We start from the raw sequence: 24,690 nt of genomic DNA on the forward strand, positions 1-24,690 counted from the left end.
AACTGAGGGAGGGAACAGGCACCAACAAAGCGAAAGAATGTGGTGTTATAGCGGGGCCAGAAATATGTCCTTCCTCCCCCCCCCCCCCCCCCTCATCCCTTCAGTATATTTCTTGCTTGCGGTGCCTTTCCGGGACTAAACAATATTCATTCGCAGTATTATAATGCCACTTCACTACAGTATTTATTATCGATTGCTGTCCCGGCAAATAGTGTAATGTTGCTTGAATTCAATAGTATATTCTTTGACACACATGATTTTAAATTGTTTTATATTTCTCCAAACAGTTCAGAAGCCACCATTCTCAGAGCCTAGACAGCTGTAGCTCACGAGAATGCGTAAATGCGAAGCTCGAAGCAGAAAGGAGATGGAGTAACTTTCTACGGCACCACTCAAGCCCTGATCATAATGCGTTTGCCCCGGAAAGGATTCACAAATAATTGTCTACCCAGGAAGAGAACTATAGGAGAAGACTATTAAGTTCCGCCTTAAAGGCATGACAAGAGAGGTTTAATGGATAATTGCCCCCACATGCACTTTTGGTCATTTCGGAATTTACGTTCGTATATCCCTAAGAGTCGACATACCACTCCAGGAGCAGTGCTGCAGCGGCTAAGCGATGCGTCATTGCTCTGCGATGGCCGATGATGCCGCTAGTGAGAACAAGGTAATTTTTTTTTAGCAACCTCTCGTTGCTAATCATTAATTTAACTGCCACTCGCCACGGTGGCCAGTTTGCTGCCGCTACAAGGTCAGGTGACTAATGTGGCCCACCTCTGTTGCCTCTCCTGAAATTTTTCGCTTACAACACCGAGAAGAACGATGACGAAACCGCCGGATCTTTTAAAGAACGGCAGCCTTAACACTGTCGCATTAATAGATCGCGGGCGGCACTCATAATGGTAGGCGGACAGAAAAGCCTTTTGGCGTCGCAGAACAACCCTAACAAATTGCTCGGATACCTACGACGTAATCTGTCTTCCGCCCCTATGTGACAAACATTGCTTGTATGCGAATCATTAGCCTCCATATCAGAAGCATTGTTTGTATGCAAAGCTTTAGTCCTTAGTGAAATTCCGCCGAGCTTGCCCAAGTAACTCCCTGCGAGTTCATTCTGAATAATTCCACTCCATTCATTTTTCAGAACTACAAACAGTCTGCCAGTATCTTAACTATAAAGCACACCTTAAGTTTACCGTCACTTGCTTCTCACAGTTAATTTTCTCACCTCGGCCCATTCCGCAAAATAAAGCTCCGAAAGAGCCACCAGCGCACTGAAGTCATCGCAAATATGTCTTATCGAGCTGTCCTATCATTCTGTCGCGTTGATTACTCTCGCAAACACAAAATTTTTTCTTGCCGTACCGAACGCTGTTTCCTAATTTTTATTTCACGCACAGCTCGGGACTTGCATCGCCCTTCCCGACTAATAACCGTCATTTAACACCATCCACATTTCAATACTACATCGTCTAGCAATGTACAATTAAGATATAAGGCTTGCTGTCCGCGCTGATCGCGCGCATTGTCGCACTAAATTCGCGATGTGTTCAGAGGCGTTATCAAAAATATCAGTGCTGCGGGCTATATTTGAAATTTCTCCTGGACATACTGGGAGTGCCTTTCCTGGCCTAGAAAAAGATCGCTTTTGGAACACACGATATTAAGTCAGCCATGGGGAACATATACGGTGCGTCCAGCAAGTTGTACGCTTCTGTAACTTTTTTACTTTCTCATTCTGTGGAATATTTTACTAACGGACACTACAGCTGAGTTTTCTTTGCGAAAAGAGCATGAGATGAAGAAGAAAATAATTGATGCAGAAAGGACTTATATATGATTATATTATTACAGATTCCGCGATATAATAAAGCGCATTCTGCACGAAGTGCAGCAATTCGGGAATAAATTTTGTTGGCATCATTATAAAATTCGAAATTTATTTCCTGTATTTACCAAGTCACTAAAATCAAGATGAAAGTTTCAAAACATTCAACCTTTAGACAACATCTTAGCATATTAACACACTAGGAGACATCGAAACTGACGTATATGCAGCGATATCAAAGCAATCATTAAATATCGTTTTCCCTGCAATACTGAACCACTTATCGAATAAACATTTATTTTCTGCGAAAGAAATTCCAGCCAGCGTTATTGTGGTCGTATTATTCCTGCCAATGTTAGATTTCAGAAAAAGAATGTGGTTTCTAAATTCCAGCAAAATTTTATCTTGTTTCCTACATAAAACCACATGGATTAGGGATGCTTTTTGTGGAAACATAACACTGCATTGAAACATGCATAACTGAGCAAGAATGACAATGCAAAATAAAAAAATAGCAGTTTCTTGAAAAAAAAAACATTGTTTGAGAGATCCAGTCATGCCATGCCCTTAAACTGAATGACTCTAATACCTGCGCTACCAAAACACCGCTGTTATTTTTCTGCTATGTTGTCTCAATGCATAACCTAGAAGCTGGCGGCGTGTCTTGAAATAGGGTACCATTATTCGTAAAAGTGAAAGCTTTTCACGGAGGTATTTAAGGGCGGCATACAAAGAATTCGCTTCAACAGGCACCAGGGTACAAGGTATTTTTGTGTTAGCGGATTCAAAAGCCGCCAGGGCCGCCGAGAGGCCATGCGGTTCGGTTGCCTTAATGACGGCTCGAAATTCGTAGTTGTAGATCGCATTCTTTCATCAAACATTCCTGCTCAACACTCTTTCGTAATAAGCTGATATAAATGGTTTGCCTTCTATTGTCTTTGTTGTGGATTCTTCATGCATGTTCACAGTTTTAGACAGATGAAACTTCTTCTAGATCGCTTTGGGTACTCATTCGCATTTGCTGGGCTTCTTTCTGTGCTTTAGTATTCTTGCACTTCAAGGACAGCTCCATTATTGCTTTTTAATCTCACTTTAAAACCCGCCGCGGTGGCTCAGTGGTTACGGCGGTCGGCTGCTCACCCGAAAGACGTGGGTTCAATCCCGGCCGCAGCGCTCGAATTTCGATGAATGCGAAATTCTATACGCCCCTGTACTGTGCGATGTCAGTGCTCGTTAAAGAACCCCATGTGCTCGAAATGTCTGTAACCCTTCACTATGGCGTCCCTGATAGCCTTAGTCGCTTTGGGAAGTAAAACCCCATTACCTAACCTAACCTATCTTGCGGGATATTTTGGTTCGCACTGTGTGGATGTGAAGTACCTCAGAAGTAGTTGGTTCAAGTGGCGAAAAATAATTCGCAGTTCAGTGCAAAAAGTCAACGTGTCCATAAAAGTGCCTACAAGAACTGCGATTATTCAGAAAATAGACAGCTAAGAAAGTTTAAATGCAATGTACATTAAATGGTGTAGGGGTGCGTTTATTAGGCGTCCTCAAGATACCGAACCGCCGTGCAGGATCTGGCAGCGTAGACGGGCGTAGCCAGCACCAAGAGAGCGGGGCAACTTCGTCGTCATCAGGCGCAGCGTAGTGTCGGCGCATAACTTCGTCGTCGTCAGGTGCAGCGTAGTGTCGGCGCATGGCGGTAGCGGAACCTGTCACAGTTGGCACACTACAGTTTCCCCCGGGCGAAAAGGAGCCAGCCTGGCGTATTAAGGGGAAGGAAGTACAGAGGGGTCGTAGTAGGGCTTCAGTCGGTTGACGTGGATGGTTTCGCCGCCACGGCGACGCAAGTCCGCAGCGGGTGCAACGGGCTCAACAATATAATTGACCGGAGAGGTTTGCTTGAGAACCCGGTAGGGACCATGATACCGGTGCAGCAGTTTCGGCGAAAGGCCGGGAGTTGTGGGAGGCACACAGAGCCACACAAGGGACTCGGCAGGGTAGGAGGTAGAGGCCGCGGAAGTGTCGCGGTCATGTTTTTGCTGCCACTGGGTCTGCGTGGTAAACGAGCGAGCAATCTGACGGCATTCTTCGGCGTACCTGGCAGCGTCGGAGAGTGGCGTGGACTCGGAAATGTCGGGCCGGTAGCGAAGAAGAGTATCTATCGTGCAGGGGGGCTCGCGGCCGTACAGAAGAAAGAAAGGAGAGAATCCAGTCGTGGTTTGTGTCGCAGTGTTATATGCGTAGGTGACGAAGAGAAGAAGGGAAGTTGCCCCGCTCTCTTGGTGCTGGCTACGCCCGTCTACGCTGCCAGATCCTACACGGCAGTTCGGTCTCTTGAGGACGCCTAATAAACGCACCCCTACAATTGGTGCAGGTGCTGGGTACGTCCCCTACAATGGTTTAAGTTCAGAACATAGCCAGTGTTTTATTTTGTGGTATGGTTCGTAGGTACTTTTAATTTTGCATCATCAATGTCTAGTTGATTCAGCTTTTAAATGGTTTCTTCTGATTTCTAATCGGTTATATTTCAGCGACAAAATCTTTGCAAAATTATTTACTAGTTATAAACACGACAATTACAAAATGAAAAAAAAAATTATTTCTGCTCCTTGGTTACTGCAATGGTTTTTTTAAAACAATATTTGAAGGGAGTAGATAGGTGGAAAGGTTCGGAGTTTTACGAACCTAAGTCTTCGTGTCTGATGCATGTGCCACCTTTGCAGATTCCCGGGCTTCCAATGGGTTTTCCCCTTTCATTTGTTTGCTAAAAAAAGCAGAAGATAAATGGTCAACAATGACGTTTCCAGGATACTCCATGTTTAGTCGGTGTAAAGGCGAGGCCTTCTTAAAGGGCTTCGCTTTGCCCAAGAAAAAGGGGCATCAGTCGATAGAACGGTTGTCTGCATTCTTGTTGGTAATGTGGACTGAAGGGTGAATGAAATATGCTTAGCTAACGTAAGAAACGCGTCCGCAGCAGTCGTTGGAGTGCGCCGTAGAGTGTTGCTTGTGTGCGCAATGTCCTAGCACTGACCGATCTAGAGTAATGAAAACTTTGAATAAAGTAAACCTGTGGCGTCACATGCATTTAAAACTGCAGTTTCTCACGCCAGGATGTTTAAAAGACGGCACATCAGAAAAAAAATGTGAAAGGACGTCTGCACCCCTCAGGAACGTCCTTCATTATGCTAATATTAGAGCGCGATGAAGTCCCTCCCGTACCTGATACAGGAAAAATAGACCACGACGTTCAACAAGACTGAGGCTGTGCAAGAGCCGTACAAAGGCCCAAGATACAGTTCCGAAAATTCTGCGTATTTTCAGTCGCATAACGAGACAGTACATTTTCAAAAAGCAGCATGATGCCATCTACTTATCTCAAGCCATGAATTGTCGACTATGAACTATACCTCCGGATGAATCGCAGAGAAATAAATCAACTTGAGTAACCGATACCGCTACGCGCAGAAACTTGTCTTCAAGAACTGATTTCAGGTTCGCCGCGAGAACAGTCGTATTGTTAGGAGTGAATGCACGTTCCATGCTCAGCAATTATATTCATCATCAGCCTGACCACGCCCACTGCATGGAAAAGGCCTCCCCCACGTACCTCGAATTAACCCTTTCCCCTGCCAGCTCCATCCACGGTATCCCCGGAAGATTCTTGATCTCATCCGCCCACCTAGCTTCCTCCCGCCCCCCCGCTACGCTTGCCTTCTGTTAGAATCAATTCCTTTGCGTTTAAAAACCAGCGGTTATGTTGCCTTCGCATTACATGTCCAGCCCAAGCCTATTTCTTTATCTTGGTTTTGGCTAGAATGCAATTAATTCGCGTTTGTTCGCTCACAGACGCTGCCCACATCCGGTTTCTTGACGCTACACCTAACATTTTTTTTTCTCCAATAGTTGTTCATAACTTGAACTGAACCTTTTTAGTTACCCTCCACGGTTCTGCCCCATAGGCGAATACCGGTAAGATACAGCTGTTTCATTCTTTTTTTCTTGACGAATACCACCAAACTGCCGTTAATGATCTCAGAGGCATGTTAATTTTTAGCCCCACCATTCAGCTCTTCGTTCATTGATCATGCTTTGCAGTTCATGTCCCGAGAGACTCAGCAAGGCAATGTCATCGGCGAATCGCAGATTACTCAGGTATTCTCCATTAACTCTTATCCCCAACTGCTCCCATTTCAGGCCCCGGAATACCTCCTGTAAACAGATGGTGAACAGCACTGGCGAAATTGTGTGTCCTTGCCTGAAACGTTTAATTAATTTATTGCTGACTTTATGAAGAACTATGCTAGCTGTGGAGTCGTTATAGATATCTTCCAACATTTGCACATAACACTCTCCCAAACCCTGCGTTCACAATGCCGTCATGACAGCTGAAGTTTGCACCGAGTCAAATGCGTTCTCATAATCAATGCAGTTTATATATAAGGGTTGGCTGCATTTTGTGCACTTCTATATCCCTTGATTTATAGTGTGAATATCGACGATCGCCGAACAGTACAAGAGCCTCTGCGAGGCACAGCAACGCAGTATTTTTGTTCCCACACGAATCATGAATTGGGTTATGAATTTCTACGCTGCGGCTTCCGAATCATTCTTCTCAAGTAGCCTGCTCGTTACACTATTAAGTACAACAACTTACATGGAACACTTCGAAAAATATCCTGCTTCACAATTTCCGCCAGTAACCGAGCTACATCTAATTATATAGAAGAGTGAACTTTTTGATGGGGTAGACAAATGCCATCCCACGGCAGTCTTTATTGTACAAGTTTAGAAATTTCATTCTATGCCTTATATCATTATGATCAATAAAATGCGCTACCGCCACGATACACAGCCTGAAGTGAGGATAGTTCGTGTATTTGTCTACATTTATTCGAATACCTACAATCCTTGTAGGCATTTATTTTTATTGAAGGAAAGAATAACAGCAGTCAGTGACTCCGTAACTCAAAAGATATTCTGTCGATACCAAGAAGCGGCTCGATGATGCTACGCCTGCACTTTCTGGCACAGTTTACACTGAAATCATTACTTCTTCACTTTAGTCATTATTACTTAACGCGCGTGGCTAAATGACTGCATGCTAATATAATAAGTATAATAGCATTTCTTGTTGTTACACTTTGATATGTATCATATGAAACACATTGAGCAATGCATTCAAACGATGAATTCAGCAGAACACAAATTTGTCAACACATAATGTTTATGGGTGCGGCAAAAACAGACATCACGGCCAAAAAGAAAGTGTTATGAATGATTTCCCAGTCTGCCTAAACTAGCGGACGCTGAATATTTGGGATATTGATGCGTAACTATTCCGTGGGATGTTTTCTAGCAGATTTCACAGTTCCAAACTATTCTTTTTGCAAATCTGACAGTGTGTCATTCTGTTGAAGTATAAAGCAAACTAAGATACAAACTCAAGCCTTACTATGCACGGCGTTCCTTGAACATAATGGACAAGATAAGTTCCCAAGCGGCCTTGACTGCAGGTGTAGCTGCAGTTTGATGCGTATCCGTCCTGAAATATTGCAGTTTCAAATGCATAATGAGAACGCTTGTAAACAAAACATATCATTGCAGCTTAGTGCCTTCCTTACTGACTGGCGCCAGACTGCCATTATTCTCTGTGGTTTTTGTGGTTGGGCGTTGATAACCGTAAAACCGTTACAATCTGTTTCGCAAATGCATTCAAAATCCTTTATTTAGGTCTCAAGATGATATGAGCGCGATGAATACGCCTTGAGATTTCGGCATCAACATGCAAGGTTCGCTTGCTGATGATTCGATGTAGATATAATTGTGATAGAAAGGAATTCATTTTTCTACAGATAGCGTGCCTCGAAAGCGTTGGCCGTAAACATTCAGATGTGTTGCTGTGTTCTGAATTATTTGAGCGACAGACTCATTTCGCATGATATTTACGGATAAATGAAACCATACAAGCAAACTTTCAAAACCAATTTTGGGTTGTTTATGCTCATAGAGAAATGTATAATAAAAATGCCGGGCGACTATTCCGTGTTATGGCACAAATTTTCCGCAGCAGGAACTCGACCGTTTGGTCTTCGCTGGTGCTTTCTGTTTTCTACGCATTGCTACTGATACGTTGACCTTTGAGAACAAGGGTCATAATGCTCTGGCATTCATAGTGATACGCATAGGAGTTTTTATGTCCCTGTACTTACGCCTCTGTACGCGTTGTCACAAGGCTTAGGGCGAGGACCTGGAAAAGACAAGTACATACAACCATGAGCCCATAGATGATATCGTGGCAAAATGGTGCAACGGTGTATTGAGAAGTCATGACGTGAACCATTCGGTAAAAAAGAATAATTGGGAAATTCGAACTCGAGAACCGAATGCGGAGACCATCACAGACTCCAGCTTAGGTGCTTAACATATAATTCGAATTAAAGAACAAAATACTGTGAAGAAAATAGTGTTGTTTTTTTTTTGCGGGGGTGGGGCGCGTTTAACATCCCAAAGCGTCTCAGGTCATGATGGACGACTGTGAAGAAAAGTCATCTTTTCTGAGCTAAGGCATCTGATGTAAAGTTAGTTTCTGCTAGATTTGAAACTTACAATTTGTCACGCAGTATTTATTAAAGTAAAAAAAAACGTATGCCGGTCTTCAACTTTCTTTTTTCAAAATTACAAGAGTCATAAGGGGATTTCATTATTAGGGCCATGAGTAAAAAGACAATGTGAGCAGAAAAGAAGCATTTTAAATTTTTCGAGCAAGGATGAATGGAAGCTGCCGTGACTACTTTTATGACGCCGAGTGTTCTTTCGCAACGTAAAAAGAACTGCCAATGATTTAACAGATGAATTAGTTTTTCTGGTATCAGGTGGTTGTTATTAGGACACTCATATTAGAAAACATGAGAAGAAAAGCATTAATAAAAGCATAAAACGTCCTCTTTTACGTTAATGGCGCTCGTTACCACCCACGTTTGAGAAACCGGTAAAAATAAACAATACAAAAAGAAACATTTTATTGGTCCGGCCGTACAATAGGTTTCAGCCCTACAACATGCCCTACAAAACGCCAAACAAAAGGTTAAGTGGTGTTTCAAGCAAAGCTGCCGCATACGTGTAGATGCCGGGTTCAGCAGGTATCAAAGTAGCTGAGTTGGCAGAGTGATATACGTGTTGGCGGACATCAAAGAACCGGTGCATCAGGCTACCATAATGTGGTTAACTAATTTCTTAGAAGTTATAATGAAAACAGAGTAACGAATGAGCACAACAGTAGAACACAAATGACAGGAGCAGCGCTCTCTAGAGGTTTTCGCTTCGACGTAGGCGCTGGCCCTGTTTTCCTTTTCGTGTGTTTTTCCGTGTGTTTTTTTGGCCATTGATCTCATCGTCAGTAAGCTCTTTGTATGACTGACTATCCCTTAAGCGTTTGATTGGTTTTATCTGTTCTTTGGTTTGTTATGTAGCGTAGAGAGGTATTTTGTTTTGTTATGAATTTGTTGCTCCCTGTTGACTTCGTAAATAATTAACTCCATGAATTGCTTTGTATGCTTCGTGTGTGGTATATTGACTGATCATTTGATATACTACGGCAGCAATGATTCCTTGGGTTGGCGGTATGTTGTTGTATTTTACTTCTTAACCATTTGCGAATCCGCTTGATTGTCGTACTATACTCACTGGTCCTGTCGTATGTGTTCTACCGTTGTCCTCGTTCGTTACGCCGTTTTCATTACACCTTCAAGTATGAACCAACTAGCCCAAGCAATAATTTTGCTTAATTGCTCAGAGTTACCTTTGTAACGATCACAAGTACCGGATTGCAATTGGTCATCCGTAGCTATCGTTCGTAATAGCCAGATCAGTATTCAGAATTTCGGAAACAACTTTGGCCCTGAGGATCACCTAACTTACCCGTCTAACGTGCCAAACAAAACACTTGGTCTTGAAAAGAGAGCAGTAATAGCGCGCGCTAGGCAATGCTCGTAGGTCCACGGGAGTTAGTGGCGCACGTGTGGTGTGACCTCAGTTCCGTCCGCACTGTGGTAGTTGCCGCTGCTCTTTGCTATAATCGCTGCTCCAGACCACGCTTAGGGGCGGTGACGTGACGCATGCGTCGTGGAGTCATGTGTGCCGAGGCGCGTTTCTTGGGGCACGCCTAAGACACATGCTTTTCTCATAAGTACATCTTTTGGCGCAAGTCAGCCGATATTTTAGAGACTTAGCGCAGTGACAAATTACTTTTCTGAAATTATAAGCGGTATGTGGTATAAGTGGTATTAACGGCGGGCCACAAGTTACAGGGGAAGCGAAGCGTTTAACTTTAATAGTTAAACAGTTGCCTTTCAGAAATGGGTTAACCAGCTGAGTATAGGTATTATGATTCACCTCATTTCTCATCGCTTCTAAGAATTATATTAATACTGCGCAGTAGCCGCCTTGGGTCCTGAGAAGGCTAGTTTTCTAAAAATTAGCGGAAAGGTTTTCTGACGTACGGTAGAGTAAAGAGAAAAATAAAATTGAAACAATATTTATAAAACGGCTACCAAAAAAATTCTGGGAAGATTGCACGAAGATCTACCTCCAAATATTTCATATTGTTTCTGGTAAGGACACCTGCCGTGTAGTGAAGTACTCCAAAATAGCGTAGATGAGAAGAAGTAAACTTTGCTTAAGAAAATGTTATTTCCCTGCCTTTTGTAACGCCCACTGCGGTAGGCAATGATAAGCAAGCGCACTGATTTTTTCGGATCCTCTCTCCTCAGATTGGCACAGAGCAGTTAAAACTGGTCGCAGGTGGTATAACGAGCTTCGTCTTTGTATTTAAAACCTTTTCGAGTTTTTTTTTAAATTACATCTCTACAAGATTAGCGTAGGAGAAGAGAGCATCAGTATGATATATTGCCAACACAGACTGCCAGCGAAACTTCTGCAACAATGGTTAGAATTCACCGGAAACAGTACGCAGTGAAACTATGCGGGCTATGCTCTGCAAAAGACGTCTCATCACTTTGAGTCGAGGGCTGAAAGCAGCCGCTGAGCACAGGTGACGACACAGAAATCATGATAAAAACATGGTCATGGACCACTGCCGCCTGACTTATTGCCGTAGTTTTTCGTTGAATTGCGTCGTCCGTGGATTACAGTCGCTTTTGGTTATATTAACAGTGCCACTTTAGCATCATCATAACCAACATTTAAGGGGACAGGACAGCGGACAACATTGTCATACCAAAAGCAGATGAAACAGCTTCGCATGCATTGTCGTATTACGCAAGACTATAAATAAATATTTGTGGACGCTCTTACGACTTATTTATGCAGGCAGCAATGAAACGATCTTTTATTTGATTGCGCATTTTTGCCGGCTTAAATTTTCTGGAATTGCTCAAAAGTTCAGCGTGTAGTTTAAATTTAAACTAACTACCTAATAATCTCATTCATTTGTTCTCCAAAAACATCCAAATCTAGCTAAACCGAACGGAGTAATCAAAAAGCAATGCTTAAAACACATATTGGTACACATAAATGCGCATTGAACTCTGATGTTACTTGCGAAGTAGTATTCAAGAGAACTGCAAAAAGCATATTGTTGAGATACCGAGGTTCAGACCTTATTTCAGTTCACGAAACGCCTAATCAACCACTAAGCTTAGCTCGTTTAAGCCTAGCAGCCAAATTTCTGTAGTGCACCATCGTCACTTCCAGTAACATACTTACGAGGCAGGGCAGTGCAGACGCCTTTGGAGCATTGGCCTATACTCCACCGTCCCCAATTATTGAGCTGGAACTGGATGCGAAGTACATTTTAATGCCAGGGCGTTGATAGTCCCCTTCAGGACACAAGCTGAAGTTTTAGCTGCTGGCTTTGGCTTTGCGTCAAGAAAATGCGGATTGGTGAACAGGGTCCTGACGTCGTAACCACACAGCCGAGTGAGGGTAATTTAACACTTCACAATGACCCCATAGAAAAACAATGATAACATCACTACACAATTCTCCATCGGTGTACAAGGCCGAGACGTAATTCCACCACAAACGCTGTGCCTCTGAAAAATGGCATTTCTTCCTAAAATTAAAGCCGTCGACCCGGGACTCGAGCCGTGGCCCCTTAGGTCCTGAGACCGGCGCGCTACCCCTCGGCTAGTGAGGACCGTTCGATGGATTTGGTTGAAAGGAGGCCTGGTGTGTTTTGTGTTAAAAAGGGCAAGAAAAATTTAAATAACAATATACATAAAGGTGTCTGTGCTAGCGAAGTTATATTCAAAGTGAACACCAGAACGCTTAAGAGACCCATGAAGGCTATCCGTCATAATCCTAAGACGGAGCTTGAGAGACCAATGAACTTAGGTTCAACGGTTCCCACTTCAGCGCCTAATGCACAACTGGCAGTTAGTTTTCAGCGGAAATACTTTGTGCTGTGCCTCGAAACTATACACTGTTAGTTTTCTGAAATCCACACCGTGCTGTACTTGCTTAGTGGCCAGCGCGTTAGCGGCTAGTTCCTGCTTTAAAATGTGTCCCCGCATTTGCCAGAATTCATGTGATGTAAAATTACTAATTTAATACCGAGTTCCTCAGTTTGAACAAAGTAACTACACAGGCGGCCATTGCAGCACTAAACAGGAACTCTGTGCAAAATCCTTGCAGCTTCTAAAGAATCCTAATTACCACGCACACTACTAGCTCAAGAACCTGAAAGAGAATCGCATATGTTTTTGAATTATTATGAACACCTTAAATGTACCGTTTTTCTTTGTTTGTGAAATGTGCTTTTTCAGCTATTACTAAGTAGCTAAACAATGCAAATAGCGATGAGGAGATTCCATTTCATTTCCAAGCTTATGCTAGCATATGATATGCAGTTTGAATGTATATTTTTTTAATGACAAGCGCATAAAATTTCTCCTGTTCGCTGAAGGATCATTGCTAATATAAGTTAGAACAGGCATCCGTGAAATACGTTCTGATAGCAATAAATTCAGCAACTGTTACCAAACTTCCATCCTTAAGGATATTTTGAGAAATTGTCTTCCAACGCTTATAGGACAGTGAAGTCAGGCTTTATGAGAACCGTACCGAAGTATTTCCGTTATCAAATAAAGTTTTTGAAGCCAGCACAGCAGTCTCTGCTCTCCTCACATTCTGGACAGTTTCGAGGCTGGCTGCAAACCGAGAGGGCAGTCGAGAAGTTCTCTCGAATTTGAGATTCACATCGGGCAACTACGCGCAGGCTCCAGAATTGACACATGACCAGAACCTACATGGCCCTCGGACCAAGAAATAAATCACATTGCATATTCTTACTGCTTAAAATTTTTATATGTAATCGGATGAACTGATTAGCAAACTGGAAACAATTTGAAAGGCTGCGATTAATTACTAGTAGGAGTGCTGCACTTTATTAGAAACCGGGTTATCTTTTCTAAGCGCTGCGGACTGGTTAGGGCGGATGCTAATGACTTCATTTTGAAAGTTTGGCTTGGAACCTATTCAAGTGGGGTCTCATTTTCACAAATTCACCGCTTAAACAGATTCGTTAATTCTAGATTCATTACTTAGCCCAATTCAAAGCAACTCACTTTAGCACCTTTCCCATTGCAAGTTACCCTCACTCTCCTTCGATATTTATGGTTTGCTTACCACATAAAGTCTTTATGATTTAGAAGTATCTCACAAGTGTTTTTTTTTCGAATAAAGGCAGGTTAATTATGCAAAATTATTCTTAAAACTCATGCGATTTAAGTGATGTTAGCTGCGGGCACACGCAAAGCGTTATCGAGCCGCTGAATATTAATCAGATCAATGAGATTCCCAGACAAGCTGCGACGTTTTTACTTACAAAGCAAGGAAATCCATCGTGACGTACCCGAGTCCAGCCGTTAGTCGTGTAGCAGCTAGAGACACATGACATTAATGGAAGACGCTGCAATAATCAAAGCATTAGCGTGATGCAGTGCTCAAACAAAACCCACTCAGAAAAGTTACAGATAGTCCCAAAGTTTTATTTATATTTTATCACCACCGTCGCCATATCCACCATTCTATGTTGCGTACAGTGCTCTGCAAAGGTCTCTCTTATTGGCATCCAATAAGCACTGCTGTGGAGCAGCCGGTTATAATACATCGGCTTCCAGCTTTATTATCGGCTTTGACAACATCCATCTATACTATACAGATATGTAGCCTCCTAGCGTTTGGGTTCACTCGATTAAAAAAACAAAACAGTCAGTAATTTTTCCTGTACAACAAACGCCCCATCGAAGTGTGTTCTGCTCTTTTGCTTGGATAATATTGCCACACTGCTGGCACTCTGCCGGCGCCACCTGGTGGCCGAACCTTGGCTCCCAGCGCGTGGCCGCGCGTCGTCTTCGTTCTGCATGAGCTCGGCGGTTCGGCGGCCTTCGTCCTAGGAAACGCTGTGCTTCCCGCTTTTCTGCTGCGTTTGTCGGTGACATTTGGTGGAGGTGCTGGGTACCATCCCATGTACGCTGAACCCGACGACAGCCGTGACGCTTCTCCCCGACCCGCGGACGCCACACCCGTCCACAAAACGAGCCGTCGCCTGCGAGGACTGCAACCCGAGTTCGAGCCACTAACAAGGCCTGTGAGAGCGATGACGTCGACCACTGGCAGCCAGACAGGTCAGTCCTCCGGCAGTGCCCCGCCGTGCGTCCTTCTCGCACCTCGGTCGCCACCATCCTTCCACGGCGACCGGTTTGAGGATGTAAAAGACTGGTTGGCCAATTTTGACCGTGTGGCCGCATTTAACCAGTGGGACGACGAGCGGAAGCTGCTGAATGTATATTTCGCACTGCTCGACTCGGCGAAAACGTGGTTTGAGAACCACGAGGCGTCCTTTTCCAACTGGGCAGCTTTTCGCCGTGAGTTGCTCGCCACATTCAGCTCGAGCCAACGGAAGAAGAACGCTGAAATTGCCCTTCGCTCCAGGTCACAGCAGTCTAACGAGAGCGTGGCCATGTTTATAGAGGACATGACACGCCTCTTCAATCGGGCCGACCCTACCATGTCAGAAGCTACAAAGGTGCGGCACCTTATGCGTGGGGTGAAGGAGCAGCTGTTTGCTGGCCTCTTGCGCGACCCCCCGCTAACCGTCGCCGCCTTCGCCAAGGAAGCTACCTCCATGGAGCGTTCGTTGCTGGAACGGAGCGCCCAATACGGCCGTCAGGCAAATGTAGCGGTCACTCAATACTTCGCGCCCTTGCCAGGCCCCGGGGATGAGGCGCTGCGAGATATTGTACGGAGCATTGTCCGCGAAGAACTGCGACACCTCCGCATGGATGCTCCGTCGGCAAGCATACCTTCTACAGGGGACGTCATCCGTGACGAAATCCAGCGAGTGGTGCAGCCACCACCAGCACCACTACCGGAGCCACACGTCATGTCCTACAGCGATGCGCTGCGCCGACCTGCACCCATGCCGCAAGAGTTTCGCCCAGTTTCCGGACCTCGAACATCCCACCGTTACGTGCGCCCCGTCGAGCAGCAGCAGAACCTGCGCCCTCCTATCAGCAAAGCGCACGTGTGGCGCACGCCTAACGACCGCCCGCTCTGCTACCACTGCGGGGAGCCTGGCCATATTCTGCGGCATTGCCCGTACCGGCGTATGGGTTTGAGAGGATTCCCGCCCGACGCGCCTCGACCTCGCTATGGTGAAAGACCGCAGGACATCGACGAGTACCTCGCCGCTCACGTGCTGCCCCCGGCCTCGCAGCAGCGCCAATCGCGATCGCCATCCCCGAAGCGCTTTCCTTCGCCCAGTCGGCCCTCAACATCTGGTCAGTTCAGACGCACGTCCCCTCGCCGGGAAAACTGAAGACGGCGTCCTCCGGGGGTAGGGCCGCCGCCACTGTACAGAGTCAACAGCCTCCACCCGACGATTCGACGCCCCTGCCCGGGGGCTGGCAACCCGATCCGATGACCTCTCCGACGACCTCTCCGACGACCTCACCGACGTGCTGCGAACGATTAGTTTCATCTGAAATTTTTGTAACCGCCGACAGTTATCAAGTGACCGCACTCGTCGATACCGGCGCTGATTTTTCTGTGATGAGCAGTCAACTCGCCACGACTCTCCGTAAGGTTCTGACGCCTTGGTGTGGAGCCGTGATTCGCACCGCCAGTGGCCACGTAGTGACGCCGATCGGCGCCTGCACCTGCCGTATCCAGATCCGGGGTCTGCTGAGGGGGGGCAATGCCACACTGCTGGCACTCTGCCGGCGCCACCTGGTGGCCGAACCTTGGCTCCCAGTGCGTGGCCGCGCGTCGTCTTCGTTCTGCATGAGCTCGGCGGTTCGGCGGGCTTCGTCCTAGGAAACGCTGTGCTTCCCGCTTTTCTGCTGCCTTTGTCGGTGACAATATTATTCAGAACAGAGAAGTGAGCATTTCTGACGGGCACGCATTTTTGGAAGCTCTCACTGTAGTTTGTTTCGAGCCTTCTTGATTTTAGCATCAGTTTACAACGCCTCGAGCAGCTGCATTGCGGCCTGCATTGCATGTCAGAAGATGAAAGCCCCTCGATATTTACTCAGCGATTGCAGAAAGACACAATTTGGTTCTTTATTTAAGTGATTTCAAACAAATATTCATCGGGTCTATACCTTACAGGCATTATTTTAGCCGTTCAATGCACACATCAAAATCTTCGCTGCAGAGGCGTGACCTCATTTGTTTGTCTATTGTAGCACACTCGTTCGGCGGAAATGTAGCTTCAACTTCCTGTCTTCTGCATGAAGCGGAGATGTTTTCAGGTATCTCTGCTCTACAACAGCTCATCTTGCATAGATAGGACACACCGCATCTGCTACCTAAAAACTAATATTCCTGTTTTTTATAATATTATACATAACGCTGCGTACCATATGCATAGGCACGTGACACAATATGCGCACGCTTTTTTACAGCGTCCAGTCATGGAATAAAGAACGTGGATTGTCTATAATCGTAAACGAATTTACCCCTGCGTTGCTTCCAAATTCCACCCGTTGGTAACATTTCAAAGTAATGGAGCGCGCTTATTCCTTCACATCTGTAATAATTTAGAGTTACTGCTTTGCCTAACCGTGCAAAAATATTTTTTGATCGCTAACCCACGTCCTGTAATTTTTTTTTCATGAAGGCATTCATGTGCACTCGCAGACAGTTACCACTCAAGTATAATGAGAAGCATAATTCAGTTATTATTTTTTCTGTCAATTGCGCCTTTTATATAGTTTTATGTAATCTACCCCCTCGCTTCTTACTAGCTCACCTAAAATTTTCATCGCTCCTCCCTTTTTTATACCCTGTCCTTTCTATATCGCCTGAGTGTAGCTTCGTGCCCTGGCCGACAACCAACTTTCCCTTCTGTTTTGCTTGATATTTTTGAACAAACGCACTCCAGCTCCCGCACACAAAAACAAAACCAAGAAGGGTTGAGGTGGAGTACTGACTAGTCCACTAGGTAACGTGTCGACAAGCGGACCAGTGGAAAAGGAGTCAAGACAAGTTGAGATTTTGTGTAGTTAAGAATATTTGGCTCAAGCCTTCTGTGTGCTGTACCACAGCAGGTTATTATTTTGGCACTGTATTTTTTATTAATTTAAACTAACAATCATAGATAAGGCTTGGATGTTCGAGAATTATGTGATTGAGAGTTAATATTGGTCGAAAATCCTTCCGTCTTTCGTTAGGCGCGTAACAATGATTTCTTTTGCAAAACATACTTGTATTTTCTCTCTTTCCATCGTTCTCCAAGTCATTTTGTTTACCGTAACCTGATGCACCAGTCGCAAAACTTCGAAGCATGCTTACTTTTAATTTTAAAACAACAGGTGAGTGCTGGCGACATACATTTTCCGATGCTATAATGTAAAGGTTTATCGAAAAGACCCTCTGGTCAACAATGCCACACCTGAAAATGTCATGCACCAAATTTCATTTTGCAATGTTTTCTAGAGGTCGGTATCTGCACTTACCAACAATTGTTGCTAGAGTTACGCGCTATATGTGCATTACTTTGATACTAGTAATGAATTGTTTTTATGCCTCACGTGGTCTCGATGACAGTTTGTCTTTTTGTACAAACGTTTATTGGCTGACAGTTTACTTTGAATGTTTACTTTCTAAGTCACGTCCTGCAACTACTTCCCTGAATAACTTAGGAGTGCGATATCTTGAGCAAAATGACAGCCTACGAATAGGGTTCATAGTAATCTTATACGCAACTCATCCCAGCGCAAGACTCTTAATAGGTCTTGTAAACGGGTGCAGCATAAAACACTAGGGGTTTCTTCCTAACGCCTGCCACATTTTATGGATATTTTTGAATCACATGTCTGGGATGCTGCATGCAATAAAATGTCAGCTACTGCTGCGTTCTCAATAACTGCAACAAGAAAAGGGTGAAAATGACGCTGCCAATTTTATTGATGCAGTCGATGATTCGTAAGAGGAATCAAGATGTTCATTTACGAACGATAGGAAATGTCGCTAACAATGCCAAAATCCTCAGATAAAAAAGCCGCCATAAGAAAGCGTTGAAATATAAACCATAATTTTATATAAAGACAATAAATGAAAGTAAACTATGAAAAGCGAGTGAACAGGTGGGAGGAGGATATAAGGCCTGCCATCAAAATTTCGCCAAAAGCAATTCTCAAAGCCTCGGTAGGTGCAATAAAACTATTCGTAGTAACATTACTCCACTTTTTATTCACAAATCCATATTGTGAACCTTTAATAGCTCATTTCAATAAAAGAATAAATAAAACACGGGCAAAAGTGTTACTGACAAAATTTATTGATTTATTAGTTTCACTACCCTCAAGGCCTCAAGGGCGTTGACTTGGGGGTGGGCACAAAACAAAAAAAAAATACAGAAGTACAATGCGCAGATCTGTTAACCTACTGTATAATAACATGGCTATTAAAAAAAAAGTAAGTAAGCCCTGACTTGAAGGATGGTGCATCCGCGATCGAGGCAATGGATGGGCGAACGGCGTTTCACTCTGTGCATAATTTTCGCAGTATGAGTTGAAGAGAACATTGGTGCGGCTAAAAGGAATGGCGGCCACAAACAGGTGGTCTGTGCGAGATGATATGCATAAAAGCTAGAATTGAGGTTCGCTTTTTAACGATGGCGAAAAAAGGAAATTTATGAATCAGGGACAGGTGAGAAATTTTCACTCGGTGAAGTGAATGCGGCAGCCTAAAAATTGATTTCATTAGGAGGCGCTAGCTGGAAGATGACAGTTGATGGTAATCAAACGAGCGGATCGGGTTCGCGCAGACTGAGTGTTAATTAAGTTATGTTTAGCTGGGCTCTATAATCGCGATGCGTAAAGAACCAGAGCAAAATAGAACACAGTAAACTGAATTTCACTGAAAAAGCAGTGCCACAAACACCAAATGTCTCTCTATTAACACTGTTTAAGAAACAACAAACACGAACATATTACGGACACGACAAAAATACTTATGTTAACAGGGGCATATGTGTCAAACTGCAGGCGTCAGGGTGTAATACTTGTGGTTCACTACCACAATTAGAGGTACACAAGCTGTTGGATATTCGTTTGCTCGAAACTAGCGCATCTTTCGCTCGCTGGCGGAGAATCGAGATGTTGCTGTATCCTCGGGGCATCCGCAGAGCACGCAGCAGCTTTCAGCAAAACACCGGGTGAAGCTACAACACTAATAATTAAACAGAGATACTGCGTACAGAGAAAGTTACTGAAAAGCACAAGGGTCTTCCTAATACACTTTTCAATAGTTAACATAAAGAAAACATGCAATGAAGGCGTTTTATCCTACAATTTTTTAGCCTAAAATTTGATTTTATTAGGAGAACCTAGCTGAAAGATGACAGTTGATGTTAATCAAACGAACGGATTGGGTTTGTGCAGATTGGGAGTTAATTAAGTTGCGTTTAGGTGGACTGTATAATGCCGATGCGTAAGGCACCAGAGCAAGCTAGAACACAGTAAACTGAATTTCACTGAAAAAAAAACAGTTCCAGAAACACCAATTTCCTATCTATTAACACTGTTTAAGAAAAAAGAAACACGCGATTATTACAGATACGACAAAAATACTTATGGTAACAGAGGTGTATGTGTCAGCCTGTAGGCGTAAGTGTGTAATACATGTGGTTCAGCACCACAGTTTGAGGTACACAAGCTGTTGGATATTTGTCTGCTCGAAACTGGCGTATCTTTCGCTCACTAGCGGAGACTCGAGGTGTTGCTGTATCCTCTGTACATTCGTAGAGTAGGTAGCAGCTTTCAACATTCATTAACTCCACATATTAGGGTGCACTCAAAGCAAAACACCCAGTGAAGCTACGACACTAATAAACAGCGATACTGTGTACAGAGTAAGTTTTTTGAAATGCACAAGGATCTTTCTAATACATTTTTCTAAAAGTTAACATAAAGAAACACCTAATGGGGGCTGTTTATAAACCGATATCCAGAATTGCAAAACAAGGCTGCGCTACACACCTAGTCAACGAAGGCACAAAAAACAAAAGGACCAGCGCTGGTCCTGTTGCTTGGCGTGCCTCCTTTCTCTTCTTCTCTCGCGCCGTCTTCTTTTATAAATCTCATGCACCAACAGACCCCACACAAGAGCTCTACCCGATAACCAGTGGCGTTGGCCGTTCTACCTTCAGTTAGGGTTTCATTTTAATAGGGAAGTTGTACAGGTGGCACAATTAATGAATTCCAATGCTCATACGAGCACGCCTTTTGCAGGATAAGTGGTGAACCTTTCTTGGCCTAATCAAGTATATTCAAAAATAAAATAATATTTCTATTTATGTTCTTTAGAACACTTTCCTGAGCAAAAATCACCAATAACGTTTCCAGGTGATATCAGTGATACCTGTAATTTTTAATGCAATGAATGTGGTTGTTTCGGTATCTCTTGCATAATTTTGATAGCCCTAAAAAACGGCTAGCTATCTGCCAATCGTCATATTGTTCTTTCTATTAGGCCTTGTAGAAAAATGTAGGTTGAATGCCATACAATAAATCTGGCAGTTATAATTGGGCGCCGCCAGCATTGAAATATATCATTAGTGTATGTTGCTTCATGCAACATGCAACTTTAAGCTATGCATGTGACGTCCCTCCTTAGCTATAGAAATAGACATCTTCATCGCAAAACTAGGCGATATAAAATTGTCATGCCAGGCATTACGAGCTCGTCTTTCGCTCTAGCCAGCAAACTAGGGCAATTTGAAATTCAAGTGCTAAATGTTTGACGCTTACGTAACTCTCATGTTTATCAGTCTAACAGGCGTTATGGACTGAAGGAAGTTTGTTGATGAGAAGCAGTTTGTGTCTGTTCCCACCACTCCAGCATTGCTAAACCTCCCTGTATACGAACAGCTAATACCACTGACTCGAATGTTTAAAAGGAGTACATTCATAGAGCCTATCACAATAGTATGTTAAAGCTTAAAATAACCGAAGAAACTAACCATCAGTTTAACGCGCCCTTTGCAGCCATCCCATCTGTCAGGAAGAACTTCAGTAAAGCGCACATCGCTGCGAGAACCACCGCTATTACGAGCGAATAGCGACTGAACTGGCTGCCATGATAAGCGCATGGAAGTCTTTTAGTGCGGAAACACTAATTGACGAGGACTAACCGGGTCATCAATATTTTGTCAAGCTTGACCTTGAAGATGACGTTGGCAAACACTAGCATAGGAAGAGGCTACGCGTAAATAAAATAAATATTGCTGTGACTGCGCTTCGAACAAGGGGTTGCGCGAACAGATAAGCTTCGCTGGCCATTGCATGACACAACTATGCTGTAACTGCAGCCGATCACGCTTCGAGTTAGACTGCAACACACACTCGCGTTGTGCAGTGCACATTGTCATTTTCGTCTATTTCCATCTGCTAACAGAAGCGATCAGATCAGTTTGATCTCAATGAGATTTTAACCTTAGGCTAATATTGTCGCCGGCTGACGATGATGATGATGAAGAGATGCACTATGCCACGAGCCGACGACGGGTGAAGACGACAAATATCTCTCGCTCGGTCCGCTCAGCGCTGTTCGCAGCTATCCTGGCTGCTGGTATAAGTCTCTATTTAAATATTTGTAAGTATATTTTTTCCTGTTACATATTTGGTGTGGTGCGGGTTTCATCAACGCCTACATCAAGCGACGGACGGCACCTCGGCAGCTTAGCCATGCCCGAGACGTCTCGCAGCAAACAAAGCCGTCGGGAACATCGTCGGTCATTCTGGCTCACCGTCGTGATCCTGGGACGTTTTCCGGCCCAGATGCCGTCGACGTCCACGACTGGCTCAACATGTAGGAACGTATGAGCGCCTAGAACCGATGGGACCCTACGCTCCCGCTCGGCAATGTAATATTCTATCTGAAAGGCACCGCTCACGTCTGACACGAGACCCATGAAGATGATCTCACAAGCTGGGACACATGCAAGCTAAAGCTTCGCGAGCTGTTTAGAAAACCGACAATTAGCGGCCAAGACCGACCTTGCTTCCCACTTCGACCGAGCCGTACGTTTTGTATATGCAGGACGTGTTGCCACAAACTTGACGATGAAATGTCTCAATGGGACAAAGTAGGCCACGTTTAAAAAGGCATTGCGGACGATGCATTCCACCTTATAATTTATCAAAATTGCTGAGCGGCTGACGGCATCGTAAAGGAATGCCGACTGTACAAGGAAGCCAAAAGCCGGTGGCATTAGTCTTGAGTTCGCCCGCCTCTCCAACACGAATGAGACATCATCATATAGAGATCTGTTGCCCCGACAACCTTCAGCACCACCTGAAACTGTCACGCGCATCATCTGTCGAGAACATGAAGACATGTATATTTTTTTCAGGAACTCAAGTAGATACTTTAATAGATACAGTGAATTCTACCCTCTCAAATCTATATGAATGGACAAAAAAATGGTGTACAGGTAAATGTCGCGAAAACAAAAGCAGTTACTTTTAGAGCAAAAAAATAAGAAAGTTACACTTGTAAAAGACATTTGCTTCAATAATGCTCATGTAGATATAGTACCTACATTTAAAACACTGGGAGTTGTATTTAATGAAAAATGACTTGGGATGACCATGCCTATTTTTTGCCAGCAAACTGTCGCAAATTATTGGTTTAATTTGCAGATATCGCCAACAAGAGCATTGCTGGCCATATATCATTCACTCTTTAGTTCTCGCCTCAATTACTGTAATTTAGTGTGGGGAAGAACTTCGCAAGAAAACATCAATAAGCTACTCGTATTACAGAAACATTTTATCAGAATAATTGAAAATGTTCCTAGAACATTCCATACACAAGAACGTTTTTATAAATACAGAATACTCCCGGTAATTAAATTGTACACCTTTCTCCTCAGCCACGCACTGAAGCGCGAAAATATTAATCACACGTCCTTCCTTCATGAATTCTCCAACATTGAAGTAAGCTATAAAGTACACAACACAAGAAACGTCGATCAGTGGCACATTAAAACATACAGAACAACATATGGCTGTCAAACGCTTGAAAACATATTACCGCGTCTACTAAATGCTCTTTGTGTCAATGACATTGACCTAAAAACCACCTCACACAGAAAGCTTTTAGAATATTTTTTATTTACAGATACTGCATTGAATCTGTGAACCGAATTGACTGTATTGCACTCTTCATTGCTTTGTTTGTCATTTTGTTTTTCTTGCGGGAAGTACCTGTCGCGATTTTTTTGCAATATTGTATTTAGTTTGAAAGTGTGCCACGGTTTTGTTGCCAAAGTTCGCAGCTGGGTGTCCATGGCCAAGTCAAGCGGTCCAAGAGGCCGCTTTTACTATGGGCACCCTGTCACCATGTATATTGTGGTGGTAAATAAATAAATATCAAAATATCAGAATGTTCCTGTCCACCCGCAGCCACTTCATGCCGACTATCAGTTGCCCGCAATGTCTGTCATCCAAGCAGTAGTCCGCCAAGAATTTGCAAACCGGGGTCTTTAGCCTGGCGGCTCCATGTCTAATTGGTGGAAAAATGTCTAGCCCAAGTGTCTGCTTTGCTCCTTGTCTTCTTTCCAGCCCCGGATAATACTGCGATCAATCATGGACGCCCTGAGTACTTTAACCCGCTCCGACGCAATCCTCCCGACTGGCGGACACCCGATTATCGGCTTATTTGTTTCCACTGTTCGCGTATTGGCCACCTCACCCGCCACTATCGCAACCACTGGTTCTGTCCTTATGCGTCCAATTACATGCCCAGCTTTCACCGCCTCGAAGAACAACCCGGTCTTTTCTCGCCGAACGTGGACCCGCAAAGCACCTTTGCTGACGTCCTCACTCCCCGCCTGAGCCGCTCACCGTCCCCTCTGCACCAACAGTCCCGCTAACCCGAACGCCGTCGCTTAACCCCTCCTTGCCCCAGCGGACGCTCCATTTCGCAAAACTGGGCACTGCACCATCTGGAGGCGATGCTGCAGTACAGACCCGGCTCGAAGATCCTAGCTGTAACCGATTCGGCATTCATGTTGACGGAGTCCCTGTCATAGCTCTGATCGATACTGGTGCTCAAGTATCCGTCATGAGTTCCCAATCACGCCACCGCCAAAGTAAAGTACGGAAGCCAGCCACCACAGTCGTTCTCCGTGTTGCCGATGGTGGAATGCCTCCGGTGGTCGGACTATGCACAGCCCATGTGACAATCTCTTGGCGCCGCACATCTGTTCTGTTCCCCGTTTGGACCAGTGCCCTCAGGATGTCACTTTCGGTCTTGACTTCCTTTCTGCTCATTCGGCCCTCATCGACTGCACCACTAGCATATAAGTGAATTGCGCAACAACTTAG

At 44.3% G+C, this 24,690-nt stretch overlaps 2 protein-coding genes across 2 annotated transcripts in view; one reads left to right on the plus strand and one right to left on the minus strand.

The window, feature by feature from the left end:
• Positions 1 to 24,690, minus strand: part of LOC149326849 (uncharacterized) — a 35,638-nt gene that overhangs the window by 1,212 nt on the left and 9,736 nt on the right. The window contains exons 3-7 of the mRNA XM_089564701.1: positions 13,704 to 13,760; positions 11,555 to 11,624; positions 8,041 to 8,078; positions 7,284 to 7,373; positions 4,517 to 4,595 (exon numbers count right to left, since the gene is read on the minus strand). Of these exons, the coding sequence (XP_089420827.1) occupies positions 4,517 to 4,595; positions 7,284 to 7,373; positions 8,041 to 8,078; positions 11,555 to 11,624; positions 13,704 to 13,760 (334 nt within the window). The remainder of the gene's footprint in view (positions 1 to 4,516; positions 4,596 to 7,283; positions 7,374 to 8,040; positions 8,079 to 11,554; positions 11,625 to 13,703; positions 13,761 to 24,690) is intronic.
• LOC149326850 (uncharacterized) lies at positions 14,267 to 15,671 on the plus strand. Its single transcript, XM_089563418.1, has one exon. The coding sequence runs from the start codon at positions 14,319 to 14,321 to the stop codon at positions 15,669 to 15,671; it is 1,353 nt and encodes a 450-aa protein (XP_089419544.1). The 5' UTR covers positions 14,267 to 14,318.

The sequence above is a fragment of the Amblyomma mixtum genome, chromosome 10, assembly GCF_055824585.1.
Source record: "Amblyomma mixtum isolate Tamu chromosome 10, ASM5582458v1, whole genome shotgun sequence".
Lineage (NCBI taxonomy): Eukaryota > Metazoa > Arthropoda > Arachnida > Ixodida > Ixodidae > Amblyomma > Amblyomma mixtum.